The sequence below is a fragment of the Orycteropus afer genome, unplaced genomic scaffold (genome assembly GCF_000298275.1).
Source record: "Orycteropus afer afer isolate SDZICR_OR568_19922 unplaced genomic scaffold, OryAfe1.0 scaffold00005, whole genome shotgun sequence".
Lineage (NCBI taxonomy): Eukaryota > Metazoa > Chordata > Mammalia > Tubulidentata > Orycteropodidae > Orycteropus > Orycteropus afer.
In genome coordinates, this window is record NW_006921592.1 from 19733601 (window position 1) to 19754956 (window position 21356).

A 21356-nucleotide genomic window follows, 5' to 3' on the forward strand; every position below is an offset into this window, starting at 1 on the left:
TGGGAAGAGGTAACTATGGGGAGGAAGTGGGAGGGGAGCTGTTGCATTGTGGTAAACTGTGGAGACAATGACATGAGACAAAGTATATGTGAAATGCTGTATGGAAAGTGAATTTGCTCTGCAAATCTTCACCCAAATCAAAAAAAGAAAAAGAAAACAAAAACAAAAACAAAATAATAACCTTGACACTCCAGTCATGTCCAGTGACATCTTGTGCTAGCTGGAAAATGTCCAGTGAAACAGATGGGCCAAGAATGATTCAGATGCTGTCCAACTCCCAGGTGATGGGAATTTCAAAAATGGTTTGGCCCTTCAATATAAAAACATCTTGCCCACTCCCACTCTTTCCTTCTAGAAAAGACAATCGTGCTAGAAAATAACAAGAATAAAAAGGTTGATTGACAATTTTAACCTTTATACAAAATTACAAATCATTTGAATTCAGATGGACTACCCTCACTCCTTTCACTGCTCCATGTTAGAATAGTGAAATGCCACTTCAACCCACAAAGAAAAATGAATAACATCAATTCAGCCTGTCAAGGAGGACCAGCAGCTGCTGGTTTGTAATCATGAATGAAAGTCTTTTACCCAGAGGTTTTTCCATAGAAAATTTCAGGAATACTTTGCTGTTGTTGTTATGTCCCGTGGAGTCAGGTCCGACTCATAGCAGCCCCTCCTTGGGTTTTCGAGGTGGTATCACTACGGAAGTAGATTGCACAACCTTCCTTCTGAGGAGTGGCTGGTGGGTTTGAACCGCCAGCCTTCTGGCTTCTGGTTAGCAGTCAAATGCTTTAGTCACTATGCTACCAGAGCTCCCCAGGAATACTTTAGCAGAGAGAAAAACTAAGCAAACAGTAATAAGATAGTATTGTATTATGAAGAGTAATCCTGTCAATTTTGTCCACAACCAAATGTTTGCTTGTTTGTTTTGGCATACCATTCATAGTTCTTCTATCTGGTATCGTCCCAATTGCTTTCTTCCATTTGTGTTGTTATACTGTTGGAATTTATTCAAAACTGCTGTATCTTGTAATTCTCTATTGAATGGCTCCAAAATTTCCACTCACATTCTGTCTAGCATGACTTATTTTAATATAATCCTGTACTAATAGTAATCATAGGAAAAGGAACCAGCATAACAATTGGGATGTATATTTTCAAATGGCAGGTTTAATACTAACTAGGAATATGCAGTAGAGTGTAGAGATAATCAAAGGTTGAAGTTCAGTTTCTCTCATTTTTGCCAGAGAAGTACATTCTCTCAAAATAATTTTGAAAATTCTTTACTGGTCTATGGAATATTTTCAAATAAACCTATTTCTCTCTTCCTCTCCCCCTCCCCATCTCAATCACCTGTCTTATCAGAGCTATTTGACTCCTGGAACATATTGGGGAGGGTAAGTAAGCCCCTGCCTTGATTGTAATTTGGGAATGGTGTCCAAGAAGTGGTTCTTTTAAAAATAATATACCTTGAATCAAATAAAATAAATTCGATTAATATTTACCACTTTGGACTAAAAAAATTATACTTTACTTTGTAAATACTGTAACAAGTTTGAACAATCATTATACTGTATGTAAATAGTTTTAAAATACGTTTTCTTGTTCTACTTTAACACAAATATTAAATAAGTGGAGTTTTAAATATCTAAGATTTCTAAGAATCATGTTTAAAATGTTTTAAATATTTAAATATTTCTCTGCTCTTCTTTATTGTGTATGGTTATGTTTGTTGGGCGTATGGGGATCTTGCTCATTGTAGCAAAATCTGTGAGACTGTTTTATTTCTCCCTTAAAGTACTATAGAGATCACGCAATTGAGGTGTGTATGATAGCCAGTAGATTATCATATCATACCTAAATCTAATTTGATATATTTGAGTTCAATCAAATTATATTGCTAGCATTTCAGATAGTGGCAATTTTGTTGACTCACTGTTGAAAATTCTAGAAGAAAAAAATACATAAGGGGAAAAATGAGAACTATGCAAAATATCAAAAGCCAAGATTATAACATCATCAAGTTCCTGAGCTTTTTTATAATTTCCCTTGTTCCAAATACCTCCATGTTGGAGTCATACTAGGATCAACATGGAGGCCATTATAAAATCAAACCCAATGTAGCAGTTGGTATCCCATATACAATAAATTTCCAAAACAAGAAATGGCAGCATCCACCCTTGGTGCAGGCAATAAGGCAGGCACTGTTTGTAGAGAATTTAAAAACTCACAATAAGTCAATCTGCTTTTTATTATCAGCAGCAATGCTAAACAGTGACTGTGATAGTATACTTTTTGCCCAAGGCATTTGACTGCTAACCAGAAGGCTGGCCACTCAAACCCACCAGGTAGTCCTCAGAAGGAACACTGGGCAATCTACTTCTGTAGAGATGCCACTTCAGAAACCCAAGGGAGTGTTGCTATGAGTTGAATTGACTCTACAGCAGTGAGTTTTTTTGGTTATTGGGCAAGAGATTCCCATCACCCCATCCTTTGTACATTTCTGACCATATGAACTCAAAGAGACTACATACCCAATGTATCTGAGATATTTATTTCAGAAATACTTCTTCTCACCTTTATTTTCAAGTTTTCAAAATATACACATAGAAGAATGTGTTATCAATACCAAGGGAGGCAGCCTATAACTTTAAATGTAAAATATACATTATATTTTTTAAATCTAGTGGAATTGAGAAAGGAATCATGGATAGCAGTGACTTTCTCCTTGAACTTTCAGATAGTGGTATCACCAGTGACAAATATATGACTAAGAAAATAACTTAAAGACTAAAACATATCATACTTAAATATCACGTATGAGAATTTGGCTGTACTCCCTCTGGGAAATGTGAGCAAGGAAAGGACTAAAAGGATAAAGAAAGAAAATGGGAGACAAAAAATGGCTGTTGCTTCAGTAGATCTGTTCCCAGGGGCCTCCCATGGTATAAGCCACCTTGAAGCATTGTGATTTTCTGGTGTTTAAAGATACATACTTTTCATACAACATAACCCCTACATGAAAGCTCCTGCATCATCTGTACTTTAGTGGACAATTTAAGGAACTATCAAGGGTAAGTTTTACTTTGTGTTGACTACAGCACTGAACCCCATTAAAGGCTTGAGGCCATTATAATTCATTCTAAGACTTAGGATAAGACCTTTTTTGTTCCTTATAAGACACCCATTCTCAAACATTCATTGCTTTGTTGACCTGGACTAATATAAACAAGGCAATGACTGTTTATATAAATATTATATATTACTAAAGTCTACATTATTGAAGATCATATGTATTTTTGCATATCATGAAGAAGTAAAGAATTGAGGATACCCTAAGGTACATTGATAAAATAAACATGAAAGTAAAACAGTACCTTCATTTACATTCTCCCCTCCTGTTCCCATAATTACAGAATTCTGCAGCTCTGTAACTCTCGAGTTATTGAGGGAGCTAGCACTTTACAGTAGTAAACATTTTCCCTTTCAAATTCACCATTGCAGGTGGAGAGAGAGGACATGTATTGTTCTTAGTTGCTGTCAAGGTGGTTCTGCCTCATAGTGACCCTATGACAGTAGAATGAAACTCTTGCTGGTCCTGCATCATCCTCACAATCATTGCTGTTTGAGCCCATTGTTGCAGCCACTGTGTCAATCCATCTTTTTGAGAGCCTTCCTTTTTGCTGACCCTCAGCTTTATCATCTGTGATGTCCTTCTCCAAGGACTGGTGCAGGGACTGATAACATGACCAAAGTAAGGGAGACAAATTTCGCCATCTTCACTTCTGAGAAGCATTCTAGCTTTAATTCTTTGAAGACAGATTTATTTGTTCTCCTGGCAGTCCATGGTATATTCAATATTCTTCACCAACACCATGATTCAATATTCTTCACCAACACCATGATTCAAAGGCATCAATTCTTCTTTGGTGTTCCTTATTCATTACTAGCTTTTACATGCATAGGAGGCAACAGAAAATACTATGACTTGGGTCAGTGCACCTTAGTCTCATGGTGACATCTGTGCTGTTTAACACTTAAGAGGTCTTCTGAAGGAGATTTGCCCAGTTCCATACATCATTTGATTTCTTGACTGCTTCTTCCATGGGTGTTGATCGTAGATCTGAGTAAAATGAAAACCTTGCCAATTTCAAAAAACTTTTCTCCTTTTATCATGATGTTGCTTATTGGTCCATTTGTGAGGATTTTTATGTTAAGGTGTAATCTATACTGAAGGCTTTGATCTTCATCTGTAAGTACTTCAAGTCTCTTTGCTTTCAGCAAGCAAGAATGTATCCTCTTCATATCACAGGCTGTAAGTAAATCTTTCTCCAATTCTGATGCTGCATTCTTCTTCATATAGTCCAATTTGTCGGATTATTTGCTCAGCATACAGATTGAATAAGTATGATGAAAAGATACAACCTCGACACACACCTGTCCTGATCTTAAAGCATGCAATATTCCCTTGTTCTGTTCAAGCAAGTGCCTCTTGTTTTATGTGCAGGTTCCACATGAGCCCAATTAAGTGTTCTGGAATTCCTGTTCTTCTCAGTGTTACCCATAATTTGTTATGATCCACCAGTGAATGCCTTTGCAGAGTCAATAAAACACAAGTGAGTATCTTTCTGGTATTCTGCTTTCAGCCAAGACCCACCTGATAGTAGATGGATGTCCCAAAGACATAATGAATAAAAAAGAAAACTACATGCATTTTACATATATGCAAAAAGGCAAACCCAATGACAAAATGTTTAGACTAAAGAAAGCATGTGAAAAAGAGGAGAAATACTTAGTATATGTAAAGAAATACTTTGTCCTGCCTTGGGGGAAGTACCCTACTTTTTCTTAGCCTTGTGAGGGCACTGACTAAACCAGAATTCCCAGAGGTACGCTTCTAAAATATATTATTTAGCACACTACTATAGATGTGTGTTTGTCTGCATGTGTGTATGAAATCTATCATAGCATATAAAGGATGTATGTATGTTTAACCAAAAGGAAAAAAAAGATAGTATCTTTGTTATTTAAAACCCAAACCCAAAATTCACATATGAATTATCAAATCTAGTCATTGTTGGCTTGATGTAACTTTTCTTTTGTAGTGAATTTGCTTTTAGTAAATGTGTTTCTTTTTCCACAGCTAAAGCAGTTATTTGTCACTTTCCTGGGCAAATAGGATTCCAGTGTCAGAATATATTCTTATATGCATATTTTCTAATGAAAACATAGCTTATTACTTAATTTTACAAGCAATTTATAAGGACCTTCAGGGAATAATGTGGATTTATTAATAAATAATTTCTGTACTTTGTTGAAGGTATTGGCCTTTTGCCATGATATATAGATATCACACAAATCAAAGGCAGAAAGAGGAAGACTAGCACTAGCTGAAAACCAGAATCTGACTTCAAATAATTCCTATTAAAAATAAAATTCCATTATGATTTTACAGCCTTAAAGTAGTATGGCCTGCCTGTTTGCAAATGGGCCACAATGATGAACCAGGTTTTCACCCATCCAATTATTAGCTAAAGATCTGCTAGCTGCATTTCAACCTCCACAGGCATACTCCATATAACCAAATCATGTCACAACTGGTGTTCTTTCCTTGAACTGTTAGGCTGCTTTAGTGTTACTCTATAATTATTTCCCTGTTTCTCTCAGCTGTGCAGTATAATAAATATGTTGAATACATAGGGCAATAGAGATAAAAACTTACCATATTATAACTGTTATTCCATAACAATTGTGCCAAAACATATGCAAGAGATGACTCTCCCTCTGAAATAAGCAGTATTTAACTATCTTTTTAAAAGTAACAAAAATATATTTGAAAATATGTAAAAATGGCACGGTGGGGGTATCTGACCTCTCTCTCTTCAAGAAGGGTAAGACAAGCACCAACAGCAGTGTCAACTCAAGGTTGATTCCTATGAGGTGGAGATCAGCCAAACCTTTTTTCTTCAACCTTTTTACCAATTCTGACATCAACTGTCCTTCCCACAGCACACTCTACTTCTCTGCTAGGTTCAATAATTCATTGCAGTGGCCACACAGTACTCGCAGTTATGGGGTTTATTAGGGAAGTAACAGGTTGTAACACAGGATTAGGAAAGACTCAGGATACAGTTCTTCGATCAGGATGGCTTCTTGGTAGTACCCACAGGGAGGCACCCTGGTCCTCAGCCTCTCCTTAGCTCCACTTAAACTGCCCAGAGGCACCCCAAGCCACCCAAGGGTGCTCAGTTTTCTCACTCTAGAAGCCCATCACTCCATCTCCTGCCAGTCTCCTGGTTCTGCAACCTTTGCTACCACTGTTTCTCTTCTGCTGCTTCTTAGCATCTCCAGTATTGCAGTTGTCTGTCTGTCTCCTGGGTCAAGGTGGTTGTCAGTGCAGGGATCTGAGATCCAAAGGACATGCTCCACTCCTGGCTCTTCTTTCTTAGTGGTAGTGAGGACCACTTTCTGCCTCTGAGATGGCTCATTTTAAGCCTAGTGGGATGGCAAAACTGACCAATCCCCTCATTAAGGTTCTATACACTTCATTTGCATGGTTCTATCCCTAGAAGGGTGCCACACACCTTATTTGCATTATTAGCAAGCTGTCCAATTCCTTTGGTGGGCCACGAGTACCTCATGTGTATCGTCCCACCTAGACATTTGGTGAGAGTTACAAGACCATGGCTAGAAAGGCCATACAAAAGGGATCCATTGTACTACAGAATAACAGTAATATGATTATTGTATTATAACATACTATAATAATATACTTTTATATAACAATATACATTTGATGGCTTATTCTACTTTACTAGTTTTGTTCTTCATGTATGATGGAAAAAAATTTTAAGCAAATATTTAAATGTTACCAATTATTGTTGGAAAATATGTGTTCCTTTAGTTATTATGGAAATATAAATTAAAACTCCCCTATACACCATGGAAGACAAACACATCTACAGTATGCAAAAGCATTAGGGTTTCCTTTCTCTTGTTTTCTCTTTATCTTGAGAAAAGATAGTGAGCTTAAGCTTTAATTTTTAACAGATTAGAAAGAAGAATCTTTTTACCTATCTACTAAGTTAAAAATTCCGTAGGAATCTTTTTACAATCTTTTTAAAAAAATTCTGCTAATAAGTGGCTAAGTTTTTAAGTCACTCGGTTTCCTAGATACTTCAAGGGAATCAGCAGTCATTGATCCAAGCCCAACTCCAAGATTGGAGCGTCGTAAGGAGAGTTCCAAGGCAGAAATTTGACGTAATTCTTTGCGACACAACTTTACAGGTGTGATTCCATGAAGCTGTCCCATATTTCCCAGTGGCTGAATTTGGGGTGATAGTCGACTGTGAGATTTTATAAACTGATTTTCATCTATTTCTGCTTTATCTTCATTGCTTAACAAATGCCCACTAGTGGGTGCAGGAGAGCTATAAATTGGAGGTAATTCTGCTCCCTCTTCCCAAAGCTTCTGAGGATTTGATTGTGTCCTTACACTGCTTGCTGAACTGTCTATTTCTCTTTCTCTTCGACTTAATTTCCCATTTTCAGTTCCAGATGCCCATTTTAATTCTTCTGAAAGCATGCCTGCTTCTTCTGGGTTCAGGTTTCCATCTCCAGCATCATGATCTAAAAATAACACAAAAAACAAAAAAATTAGCAATTATTTCCTCAAAATTGGGTATTTTAACCATAATATCCTAATATAACTTCATTATTTTCACTCAAGACAAATGATGTTCTTTATCTTTTGTTAAATGGTTTCTTTTAGGCCAATAGAAATGTGAATATGATTTTTTCTATTCTTACTTATAGACATCTTGCCTGTGAATAATTTAGAACTTTAATTCGTGGACAAAGTAAAGAAGCAGTCTTCCTGGGATTTTGGTATTCCCTGGAAGCAAAGGTGTACCTTTCCACACCTGCTCTGGGCTTGCCACTGGTGAATCAAATTCTAAATCCTGGCCCAGTGAAGCCAGCACTGGAGAATATTAGCTCAGCCTTGTACTCCAGGGAACCTTCTAGAGTTTGGTAGTATATGGATCACAATCTGGTCTTGGGTGGCACTCCCAGCATGACAGCAAAGTTCTGCTGTCCTAATGTATACTATGTGTGTGCCACACTTCAACCATCAAAATTGAGATAAGAGCATACCTCCTCACTGAAGGAGTGATTATTGTGAAAAGATCAAAGCTTGAGAGTCTCAAGTAATAGAGTCATTTGAATATCAAGGACAGAAAACTTGCTTAACTGAAAGTCCATATAGGTTCTAAGCCTAATAAGATGAAAAATATTTAACATATTGCCACAGGCTACCTAAACTTCTAGTCCTACAAGGACTGCAGTATTTAAAATAGAGATTGCACATGGGCAGACCAAACCAAATCTGGTCTATAGTCTGGTTTACTTGGCTTACAGTGTTAATATTTGAGCCAAAATTTAAGCATTAGAAGGTTTCATATAAAAAAAAAAAAAAAAGATTTTGATTACAATCAATGCCATGAAACAAAATGTGTAAGAACTGCTGTATGGAAAATGAATTTGCTCTGTAAACTTTTCACCCAAATCACAATAAAAAAGGAAAAGAAAAAAAAAGACTTTTTTTTTTTTTAATTAGACGAGCTAACAGTACTGAGCCCACGTACCTACGTGGTAACAAGCAGCCAGAGCAGAGTGGCCACTGCCCATTCAAATAAACAACAGACTCTGACTTTCCTAGCTTCCGTAGGCATTTTAGTTTATAACTCTAGCCTAAAACAGATCTGCTTTTCTAGTTTTTTAATTCCCTAAAAAATAAAACCCTGAACTAGCAAATGATCCTCACATGGAACGAGAGCTGACATTCACTAAGTTGGCCACAGACAGTGACTCCCAAACTTTGCTGCACATTAGATTCACCGGGAAGCTTTTTAAAATCCTGAAGCCAAGTCACAATGTCTGGTGGAAGGGAGCCAGGCATCTTACTTTTTAAAGTTCAGATGTGAAAGAGCAGAGATGGGCTCCTTGCAGAGGCTCACGTCCATGGAGCCCACTTAGATTCATTACAATGGAAAGGTTCCCTCTTCCAGGGATCTCTATTCCAGGTGGTGAACTTTAGGAAGTCTAACATAACTATGTGGAGGGAGCCTCTGCAAGCATCATATGCGCAACTTCTGAAATTTCTTCCTTGTCGTAGTCAGAGATACTTTCAGGCCTGAAAGGACTGAGTTCAGCAACAGTCTTGCTGATCTCTTCTTCCCCATTTCTCCCCCAGACAAATGAGGTTATTTTTGTGAAGGAACCTCTATTAAGAATTCTTAGCTGATTAACTAAGCTGATTCTACTCACTTAATAGTTCAGATATTATACATAGAGGTTCATTACCTCTTTTTGGTATTTATATTACATATGTGCATCTGTTTCATATGTGTGTATATGCATGTACATATTTCATTTATACAACCAAAAAAATATGTCAGACTGTTTTTGGCATCTGTTGTCTGAAGATGAACATGGGGGGCTCCAGTACTATAGGGCATCACAATCTAGAGGCAATCAGGTAGGCTGTCAGATCCAGGACTTTGTGATGTGCTTTAAACAAATACCTGTCGAAACTGCACAGGCACCTAGGGAGGAGGGGCACAGAAACAAAAGAAACATCCTGTACAAAAGTGCAGAGCAGCTTAAGAGGACCTAGTCCTCAGATGTCACTGGAACCTAGGATATTGGAAAGGGAAGGTAAAAGGAAGATAGGAGATCAAGTAAGAATATGCAAAGGCAATATGGTTTAATGGGGTAAAGAAACACCACTTTTTGAAGTTTGTAGATTTAGATTCTAATCCTGGCTCTGCCTCTAGTTAACTATATTCATAGTATAGATGAGTACAAGTCTCTGGACCTTTTGTTAAGTCATCTAAAATGAGAAAACTGTTTTAAGGATTCATTCAGCTATTAAAATATCATGTACTTTACATAAATATTATATTTATGTAGGCATCTTTTATCATAAGACAGTTTAAATAATTATGTGCCTTAATTATAGATCTATATAACTACTCTAATATTCAGTCAGAAAATTTAAGAATTCTTCCTCCTTAAAAATCATGAACCTGAACTACTAGATTCTGTTATTTGCTTTATGTGTTGGAGAGCAGTAACAAATGCAAAAAAAAAAAAAAAATCAATTTGCAGAATGACTGATCTTCAAAAGCAACTGAAATACTAATAAACTTTAAAAATTAGGGTGCATACTAGCAAGAGCACAAGCTTTTCCTAATGTTAATTAGTCCAAAGGTACTGATTTGTCCAAATCACTGAAAAGACAGGTAAACAGAGTCATGTAAGTACTTTTTATTGATGTTGGGGAAAAATTCCTGTGAATCCCAACATACCAGTCACCAAGTAGGATAAAACAGGCTCTTAACCAATTTGAACCCCAATTACTGCTAAGGAGCTGCTCTGCTATCCAGGGAAGACAATCTGACAATACTCTTTTAAAAGTATGAACCTGAACCACTTTCATCTAAATAGGTAGATAGTATGTGGCCACAGGAAGCACTAACTCCAAATGTGTGACATCAGTAAGTCCAATAAATTATATTCACATTGTCCATCAATAGATGGCACTCAGCTGCCAGAAAAACAAAACAAAAAACACCTGACCTTTTTATCAGAGAATATGCATATAATCTTTCATTTCCTTTGTGTGCGTGTGTGTGTGTGTGTGACTGCTAGGATGCTCAGTTCTAGATCTAACTTTACTAATATCAGGTTCTGATGTATTACTTTTTCTCTGTATAATAAAAAGAGTATTACTTACTGAGTTCCTACTATGCTCTATATGGGGAGTTGAAAAATATTACCACATTTATATCTTTTATATTTCTTTCTGTCTCTGTTTTAATTATTATTGCATATGTTTTTTATAGGCTATATAAAAATGTTTGGAAATAGAGAGGTTGTACATTTAAAGATTAAGTACACATGTATAATTTAAAATTCATTCATTCAACAAATACATGTTGAAACTCTATGATGTACCAGGCTCTGTACTGGGTGTTTTTACTGATATTATTTCATTTATTCCTCACACAGATCTTCCTGGTAGATAGTACTATACTTCTCCATTTTACAACTGAAGGAACAGACTAGAGAAAGATGAATTTGTTCAAGGTCACATAGCTAGTAAAAGAAGTTGGGATTCCAACAGAGATCATCAGGCTCTAGTTACCTCACATATAGTTTTATGGTGATTTAAATTGATACAAGGTTAGAGTTTTAAATACTTAAACAAGTAGACACACTGCAGGTCAATACTAAGTGATTTAATCCTCCCAAAATATGTTAGAAAACAGAGAGATGTACTACAACAAAGACACGTCCAATAAGTGACCAAGATACTGTAGTCGTGGTGACCCCATGTGTTTCAGAGTAGAACTGCACATAGGGTTTACAGTGGCTGTGACCTTTCAGAATTAAATTGCCAGCTCTTTTTTCCAAGGTGCCTCTGGGTAAATTCCAACCACCAACATTCTGGTTGGTGGTCAAGCAGTTAACTTTTGTGCCACCCAGGGCCCACTATACTAGTCAACCATTTTTGTTCACGGAGAAGGAACCTAAGGCACATTAGAAGTTAAATGTCTAATACTAAATAACCTAATCAATTATGAAAGGCTACCATACAAATCAGGCATGACTTCCCCCTATTCTAGAAAAACAGGGTCAGCATGAAGAGTAGCCTTAAATGTCTTACATTCTGATGGTGCCAGCTGCCGCCGAACTGCTTCCCCTATTAGTTCCTTAAGTTTCTTCTTAAGATCCCTGCTAGTTTTCTTATAGAAATAAAGATCTTTTTCCAGCTGCTGGATTTTATCTTCATAAGTTTTTAAAGTTTCCATGATGCCTTCCCCATCTGGGTCTAGAAAATAGAAATTTACATTTTAAATTACTTTTAAATTAATGACTCCAAGTTTTGTTCTAACATGGCATCCAGGCTATTTTTAAAGGTCAAAATTATGTTATACACATCTGCTATTTGAATGGATTTGTTTGCAGCTACAATTTGGAATCTTCTGCCTATTAAATTTTTCAAAGATTGAGACTTTTGTCTCCTTCCCCATCCTATCCCCTACCAACCACTATGTTTTCATGATTCATAAGCACATTTTGCAGTAACCATTAACTAGATTTATCATTAGGAGAGTAGAAGCAAAGTGTTTTCTATTTAAAAATTCACATATTTGGAACTCTTTCCATGAGTTGCATTTATATCAGGAACTGTGATTATGTGGAAGAAATATATAGCCCAAAACAAAAAACAAAAACCTATGTAAAAGAGGCTAGAAATACACCAATGTTCATTTCTAGATCCCAGCTATAAATTCATTAGAATTGGGACTAACCAACCTGGATTGAAGCAGTAATATCACTGAGTAGTGATTGTGTTACCATGGCAACTGTTTAGGTACTGGCTATGTACCCAGTAATGTGACAAATGATTGTTGAGACAGCTGTCTATCTACATCAGGGATGATGGTTTAACCACTGTGTACTGATAACAGTAGGTGTCCATCAACAGTAGACTAATTTTGACCTAAAATAACTTCATGCATAAAATTTATGTTGTTGTTGAATCAACTAAAAATGATAACAAAGACAACAATTTGGAATCTGACAGAGCTTAATGCTTTAATTTTGTGAATGGAAAATAACTCAAATGTAACAGTACTGTATCCTCTAGGAGACAGAAAATTTCCAGGTGTACACTGAAAAGCAAAAACAAATCCCACATTTCCATATAAAAATTAAAGCAACAACAGAAACTAACAGGACTGTAGCAGTTTCTCTGTGTGTACTGGGGGCAAGCAGAAGGACAGCACTTCAAGCATGATTATGGCCCACATGAAAGTCAACTATCCTAAAACATGGTAACCCAAAACAAAACACACGTATTAGTAGTAAATATTTATATATGTTGGGGTTTTAAATAATCAGGTTCGGTCCTGTGTTCCTTCCTCAATACCCCACTTTACACATCATCTTTACATAATGGACAAAAAATAGGAGTTACCTTTAAAGTGATGTAATAGCAACTGCATCTTTTGCTCATGCTCCTTCTGCTGGAGGGTCAGTCTTCGGTCACACTGCAGTTTCAGATGTTCAAGTGCAGATTCCAGCTCACGAACTGCATTATCCTGTTCCAGGACCTTCATTTTAATTTCTTCATTCTCTAACTGTAGTTTCCGTTCTGCTTCTCTCAAATTAACCACCTAGCAAATACATTTTTACCTTTTAAAATATGTCTTAGGTAGCCTGATATAATAGATGGCTATGTACAAAAAAGATGAACTTCTTAATCACCACGGTATCAGTGATTACTGCAAAGGTACTGGGTTCTTAGGCAAATGCTCAATAACATGCCAATAAAATAACAGCATTTTGAATTTGTTGGGATTCTGAATTGGTAAAAATGTCATTTCAAATATGCTATTGTTCTAATAACTACTCCTCCATAATTTCCTAGACATGACCTGTAGTTTACATTTTATATTTCTACAATTCTGTTTCTCTCGTCCAGGAGGAAAATGAGAAACCAAAGATTATTGTAACATCTAAGTAATTCCTAATTTTAACCCCAAAATGAACATTATAAATAAGTGGAAGAATATTCTCTAACTATAAATACAGGGTTCAATTTCAGATCATGCATTTAGTTCTTCTCTGCACTGATATGAAGTGAAAGTACTTCAGACAACGTCCTGTGTCACTGACCTCATTAATAATCTATGACCTTTTCTCTAGAAAATGATTAACTTCTTTAAGGGATTTTTGGGCTCAGAGAATCCATTGAGCTTGGCCTGGCTGCCTCCGTGGGTTAAGAGCCCTTGCTTTAAGAATACCGTAAGGCGTTATTGTTTATCAGTGCTGAGGACAGTACTCCATTATGTTCTGCCCTCCAAACAACCAGCAATAGACACCTTTTTCCCCAGTAACAGTGGGGCGTGATGACCAGTGACTGTGATTGTTCCAGAGTAGGGCTATGCATAACATTTCCATTAATTGTCTACATCTTTATTTCAGTTATTTAACAGAATTAAAACTTTATTTTAAAAACCTGCTTTATTTTTCATAGAAGAGTTATCTAGTCATTTAGCGCTTCATAATATTTAAGTGGAGAAGACCTTCCAGAAAAGATGAATATATTTCTCAATGCTATGAAACATCTCTGGATTAGTAAATTGTCAAATTGGTATAAAATAGCATTTTAATTGACATTAAGTGCATTCAGGTTAATGCTAAAATCTATTATTATCTTTGCCTTGGATGTCCTACATCATCTCTATTTCAACTCACAGGTTATGATGAGAAAGTACAGATAAACCTACTCTACAGCCCCTCCTATCTATGAATGAAGAAAAGGAACTAAAACCTGGAGGGCCCTTTGATTTTTCATGAGTGCTAACTAGCAACATCGAAATCATGAAATTATCTAGAAATAGTAACCCAGGAATATAACTTAAATTCTTTTGTTTTAAAAAATATTTCAAAAAGTCCTTATTTTGAAAGCCCCCTCAACTCTTAAGAATGCCACAAAAACTAAATTAATGGAAATAGAACAACTAGAACAGAAAATGAGACTGTTCATGCATTGTGAAGAATGTAACCAATGTCACTGAACAATCTGTGTAGAAACTGTTGAATGGGAAATGAAACTGCTGTGTAAACCTTCACTGAAAACAAAATACTAAAAAATAAAAAAAAAAAGGACCCCACAAAGTTAAGTTTGAGCCTATGTATTTGGATAGTCATAAAGCTTTCCAATGACAATATTCAATACTGTAAAGAGAGCTCATGCTTAAATTTGTAGTTACACCATCAAATTTTGGAACCTTTCAATCTCTTGAAAAATTCAAAATGTGAGATATAAAACATCTTGATTGCTCTCTATAAGAAAATGCCCTGTCCCTCCAAAACAAACCTTATTGAAATATTTGAAAAGAATAGCTCTGATCTCAACAGGATTCAGGCAAATTAGTTTTTCCAATACGTTTGCTTTAGAGAGGTTTTGAAATGATGTTCTAAGTGAGTTCTGGCGACTCTGGATACTTTCATTCTTGTATTCAATTGCAGCTTCCAAAGCTTCAATTCCTTCTTCAAGTTGGAAAAGAATATGTTCTTCCTAGATATAATAAATAGAAATCACTTATTTTAATTGAAGCAGTGTAAGTTGGACTCTGTTACATACGCAGATTTCACTAATGCTATTTAAGTCTAACGGACATTATCACTCTCTCTTCTACCCAGTTTTAAGAAAATAATGTTTATTCAGTGCTTGCTGTGCTACATAAATGTGCTATGTGTGAATACATGTTTGTGTATAAAATATATAATCTCACTGAATCCTCATGGTAAACTTTCTGTAGTAAAATAGAGGAGACTGAAGCTTAGATGGGTTGTAAAATGAACCAAAGTCACAAAGCAAATGCTGAACACATCTCATCCAAGGAATACTTGTGAACAAAGCCTCAGCTCACATATTTAGCAGTATTATCTCACTTCTGTAACCCCTAAAGTTCACACTGGTGAGACATGGAGACACACTTACTCCAACTCCAATGTCAAGGATCCCTCCCTGCTAGGAGGGAAAAAAGAAATAGATTTAGAATGAGTTATTAAGAATTAGTAATCAGAACAGAGGCTCTGGGGGAAAAAACACAACTATGGCATAAGAAGAAAAGATGTGAGTATTGATGGGCATGATTTCATAAGATTCTGATGAAATGTCATTACAGGGAAGATACAGGCATTTAAAATGTGGCAGCATAACATTTTTTCATATAGAAAATATTTTTTCATACCAGAAAAGAGTTCTTTAGTCGAAAGAAAAACTGAGGAATCCCTGTCACAGAAAAGCTAACAGTTCTTTGAACTATCCAAATAACATGGTTATTTTGTGGAATCCAAATCTCTGGTAAGAATATTCCCAGCTTGGTCACATAACTTAAGACTTGGATATATGTTCCTGTACACCTACTTATATATGTTGTTGAGGTCATGTGCATTGTAAGTTCCTTGAGGGCAGATTGTCTTATCCATATTTATAAACTTATTGCCTAGCACAGCACATTTTATAATAGAGTTTGAACTTAGTAAGTGTCTATTGAATAAATTAATGAAAAAATATTTTTGCATATCCTTGATTACATGACCCAAATATTTCTCTGCTTTTTCCTCTAACAAATCAAAGAAAAATTATGTTAATATTTCAAATCTACATAAAGAATAGTGACTTCCAGAACGCTTTTTCTGGAAATTCAAGGAAAAAGTATGGGGGAAGTTAAATATTACTTATTTTAAAAGTCATAAAATCTCCTGAAGGAACCATTTGGGGGGAAAAAAAAAAAATTAAATCCTAAAAGTTCTTAGGTGAATGAATGAGAGGAACAACAAAATGAAAGTGAATTATCCAAAAATCATATTTGACTCTGAATGCACACAGTGATTATATTCTATATAAAGAAATCATATATATAAAGAGTTTGGCTTTATATGGCAAAATTTGGTATTAACTTACTTCCTATAGTTTGGGACCTAAGTTAAGGAAGTACTGAGTACTTATGATAAGAAACTGTGACCATAGAACCCTGGGAATAATTTATCCCATCGAGGCTATAGCATATAAATGTTTGTTGCTTCTCTCTATCCAGCAGTAAGTGTAGGTTGACAAGAAGAATGTTGGTGGGGGGGCAATGTTGCAATAAGCAACAGTCCCAGGATGAAAAATTTGCCACAACACAAACCATAGATTATCAAGAGTTGGCTATGTGTGCTTTCCTGCAGAGCATTGCTTTCCAAACGTTAATGTGCACTGGAGATCTTGTTAAAATCTAGATTTTGATTCAGCCTGAAACTGCATTTCTCACAAGCTCCAGGTGAAGCTCTTGATTCTGGATCAAAGACCACACTGTGAATAACCAGGAAAGCAATGGCTGCAAACTTTCTGATCACACATCCTTATCAGTAAAAAAACAAAAACAAGCTTTTGAGCAAGTACTCCATATATGTATATGTCTCTTTTTAAAATATTTCTTTCTAAATTATGTGTATTCTAATCGGAAGGAAGGTTGGGCAATCTACTTCCGTAGTGATACTGCCTTGGCAACCCAAGGAGGGGTCGCTATAAGTCGGGTCCGACTTGACGGCACATGACAACAACTACAATCATAAAACATAAAACTAGAATTTTAAAAGATGAAATAAACATAAACATTCTTATATTTTCTTCCCGTACCCCACTTAGTATACAACTTCTCTGTATTACTAGAAAAACAGAGTTCAAGTATCTTTTTTTAGTTTCTAGCTCTTAGAGAAAACATTAAATTGTTGGGTAATCCTTCACTAGTAGAGTGGTCTGGAAATTTTTATACCCCCCATAAAGTAATGCAATTAGGAAAGCTCCTGATTTATTTTAGAAAGGGAAAATAATTCTAAGCAAGTTTTAAAAATACCAAAACACCAAAATGTTCCTCTTATATCCATGATGAAAAGGTTTCAGCGGAGCTTTCAGACGAAGACAGACTGGGAAGAAGGACTTGGGGATCTACTTCTAAATACATTAGCCAACTGAAAAATTTACGTATAGCAGTGGTACATTGACTGAAATAGTGCAGAAGATAAGCCAGCATTCATCAGTTTGGAAGGCACTGAAAATAATGACTGGAGAAAAGCTGTCTCCTCAAAGTAGAATCAACCTTAATGGCATTGATGGAGTAAAGCTTTTGGGACCCTCATTTGCTGATGTGGCACAATTCTAAAGAAGAAGATACAGCTGCAAACATCCATTAATAATGAGAACATGGAATATACAAATTACAAATCTAGAAAAATTGGAAGATGTCAAAAAACAAAATGGAATGCATTAAGATCAATATCCTAGGCATTAGTGTGCTGAAATAGACTGGTATTGGCCATTTTGAATTGGACAATCACATGGTCTACTATTCCAAGAACGACAAAGAGGAGTGATGTCACATTCATCATCAAAAAGGACATTTCAAGATCTGAAGTACAATGTCTTCAGTGATAAGGTAATGTATCCGTATGTCTACAAGAAAACCAGTTAATACAACTATTTTTCAAATGTATGCACCGACCACTAATGGCAAAAATGAAGAAATTGAAGGTTTTTACCAACTTCTGCAGTCTGAAATTGATCAAACATGCAATCAAGATGCACTCATAATTACTAGTGATTGGAATGTGAAAGTTGGAAACAAAGAAGAAGGATCATTAGTTGGAAAATATGGCTTTGATGACAGAAATACCACCAGAGATAGCATGACAGAATTTTGCAAGACCAATGACTTATTCATTGCAAATACCTTTTTTCAACAATGGCTACCATACATGTGGGCCTCACCAGATGGAATAGAATACATAGGAATCAAAAAAGACTACATCTGTGCAAAGAGGTGATGGAGAAGCTCAATATCATCAGTCAAAACAGGGCTAGAGATTGAGTACTGAACAGACCATCAATTGCTCATATGCAAGTTCAGGTTGTAGCTGAAGAAAATCAAACCCATCCACAATTATAACCAAGTATAGCCAAAGTATAACCTTGAGTATATACAATCTGAATTTAGAGACCATCTCAAGAATAGATTGGATGTATTGAACACTAATGACTGCAGAGTAGACGAGTTATGGGATGATATCAAGGACATGATACAGGAAGAAAGCAAAAGGTCATTAAAAAGACAGCAAAGAAAGAAAAGATCAAGATGGATGTCAGAAGAGACTGAAACTTGTTCTTGAGCAGAGAGTAGCTAAAGCAAGTGGAAGAAATGATGAAGTAAAAGAGCTGAACAGAAGATTTCAAAATGTGACTCAAGAAGACAGAGTAAAGTATTACAATAAAATGTGCAAAGACCTGGAGTTAGAATATCAAAAGGGAAAAACATGCTCAGCATTCTCAAGTTGAAAAAATGAAGTTGAAAAAATGAAGTAATATTGAAGGATTCTTTGTACAAAATATTGAACAATGCAGGAAGCATCAAAAGAAGATGGAAAGAATACACAGTCACTGTACCAAAAAGAATTGGTCGACATTCAACCATTTCAAGAGGTTGCATATGATCAAGAACTGATGCTATTCAAGGAGGAAGTCCAAGCTTCACTGAAGGAATTGGCAAAAAACAAGGTTCTAGGAAATGACAGAATCTCCACTGAAATGTTTCAACAAATGAACACTATAAGTGCTCATTCATTTATTTGGAAGACAATTCAAGAAGACCAAGTAAAATATTGTAATGAAATGTACAGAGACCTGGAGTTAGAAAACCAAAAGGAAAGAACACATTAAGCATTTCTTAAGCTGAAAGAACTGAATAAAAAATTCAAGCACTGAGATAGAATATTGAAGGATTTTATGGGCAAAAATAATGAATGATACAACCAACCCAACCAACTCACTGCCACTGAATTGATTCCGACTAACAGTGACCCCCTTTGGGTTTCCAAGGTGGTAGAACTTTAACGGAAGTAGATTGCCCAGTTTTCCTTCTGCAGAGTGGCTGGTAAGTTTGAACCACCAACCTTCTGGTTATCAGTCAAATGCCTTAGGCACTATGGCACCAGAGCTCCTTAAATGAATGATGTAGGAAGCATCAAAGGAAGATGGAAGGAATACACAGAGTCACAGTACCACAAAGAATTGGTCAATGTTACGCTGTATCAGGAGACAGCTTATGATGAAGAACCAAGGCCTTCAGTATGGATTACACCTCAAAATAAAGTGAACAAAAATCGTCACAACTGGACCTATAAGCAATATCATGATAAATAGAGAAAAGATTGAAGTTGTCAGGGATCACATTTTATTTGGATCCACAATCAACGTCCATGGAAGCTATAGTCAGGAAATCAAATGATGTATTGCATTGGGCAAGTCTGGTACAAAAGACCTCTTTAAGGTGTTAAAAAGCAAAGATGTCACTTTGAGGACTAAGGTGCACCTGACCCAAGCCACTGTATTTTTATTCACCCATATGTAATGTGAAACCTGAACAATGATGCATTTGAATTATGGTATTGGTGAAGAATATTGAATATATCATGAATTGCCAAAAATATGAACAAATTTGTTGTGGAAGAAGTATAGCCAGAATGCTCCTTAAAAGCAAGAATGTATTTTGCACATGCTGTCAGGACGGACCAGTCCTTGGAGAAGGATATCATGCTTGGTAAGGTAGAAGGTCAGCAAAAAAGAGGAAGATTCTCAACGAGATGAACTGACATAGTGACTGCAACAATGGGCTCAAACACAGCAACAATTGTGAGGACAACACGAGACTAGGCAGTATTTTGTTCTGTTGTACACAAGGTTGCTATCAACTCAACAGTACCTAACAACAACAAAAATCTTGCTTTTAAAAAAATGGTGGAAACAGTGCCCACTTCAGAGCTACTATTAAGAAGATAACCATGGAACCCCATCCACTGCAGGAGGCTCATCAGTGCCTAAAACCAATCCTGACTGGCTGCAAAATGGGTGTTAGGTTTAGTGCTGTAACTATTTCCCAAGTAATGCATTTAGTTATAGAACACCATGTGAAGTGGAAACTTAAATGTTCTTTGATGATAATAATGGACCTTCTAACTCTTCTGCAAACATAATTTGCTCATTCCCATCTCTATGGCTTTTTAAATTACATTCTATCAAAAATGGGCTTTTTTCTTATATCTGCCAGTACATACCATGTTTTTTTCATAATCCAGCTCAAGACTCCAATCCACTGAGGCTTCCTTGATGAATATTACCCCCAGATGATCACTGAATTGCTTTTTATAAATACTATAATAAGTATAAATTTATTACATTATCTGCAACTTGCTTTTTTTCTGTTTTCAGGGCTTAGGGATTTCTTATGTATCTGTCTTTTCTCCCCAGATACAGTATGACTTCTCAAGGGGAGAATAATGCTTTCTACTTTTTTGTTTCTTTTATAGGGCCTAGTCACAGTCATCAGGAGCTCTAGTGGCATAGTAGTAGGTAAGGCATTTGGCTGTTAACCAGAAGGTCAGTGGTTCAAATCTTCCAGCTGCTCTGTGGGAGGAAGATGAGGCAATCTACTTCTTAGGCAAATCTGTAAAGATTTGCAGCCTTAGAAACCCAGTGGGGTTCATTTTGAGCTGGAATCAACTTGATGGCAGTGGATTTGGTTTCTGGATTTTCAGGCAGTCTTGGGCAGGCTTTTAAAAAAGTATTTAAGAACTCCTTAGTTGGTTTAATAAATGGTGCTGGCAAAACTGGAGATCCATTTGCAGAAAAATGAAACAAGATCTGTACCTCACACCACACACAAAAACAAACT

General features: G+C 36.1%; 1 protein-coding gene across 1 annotated transcript in view; it reads right to left on the reverse strand.

Annotated features, from left to right (window-relative positions):
* Positions 1-7147: 7147 nt before the first annotated feature.
* Positions 7148-21356, reverse strand: part of KIF27 (kinesin family member 27) — a 99535-nt gene continuing 85326 nt past the window's right edge. Inside the window, exons 14-17 of the mRNA XM_042780677.1 lie at positions 14960-15160; positions 13052-13250; positions 11735-11899; positions 7148-7632 (exon numbers count right to left, since the gene is read on the reverse strand). Of these exons, the coding sequence (XP_042636611.1) occupies positions 7148-7632; positions 11735-11899; positions 13052-13250; positions 14960-15160 (1050 nt within the window). The remainder of the gene's footprint in view (positions 7633-11734; positions 11900-13051; positions 13251-14959; positions 15161-21356) is intronic.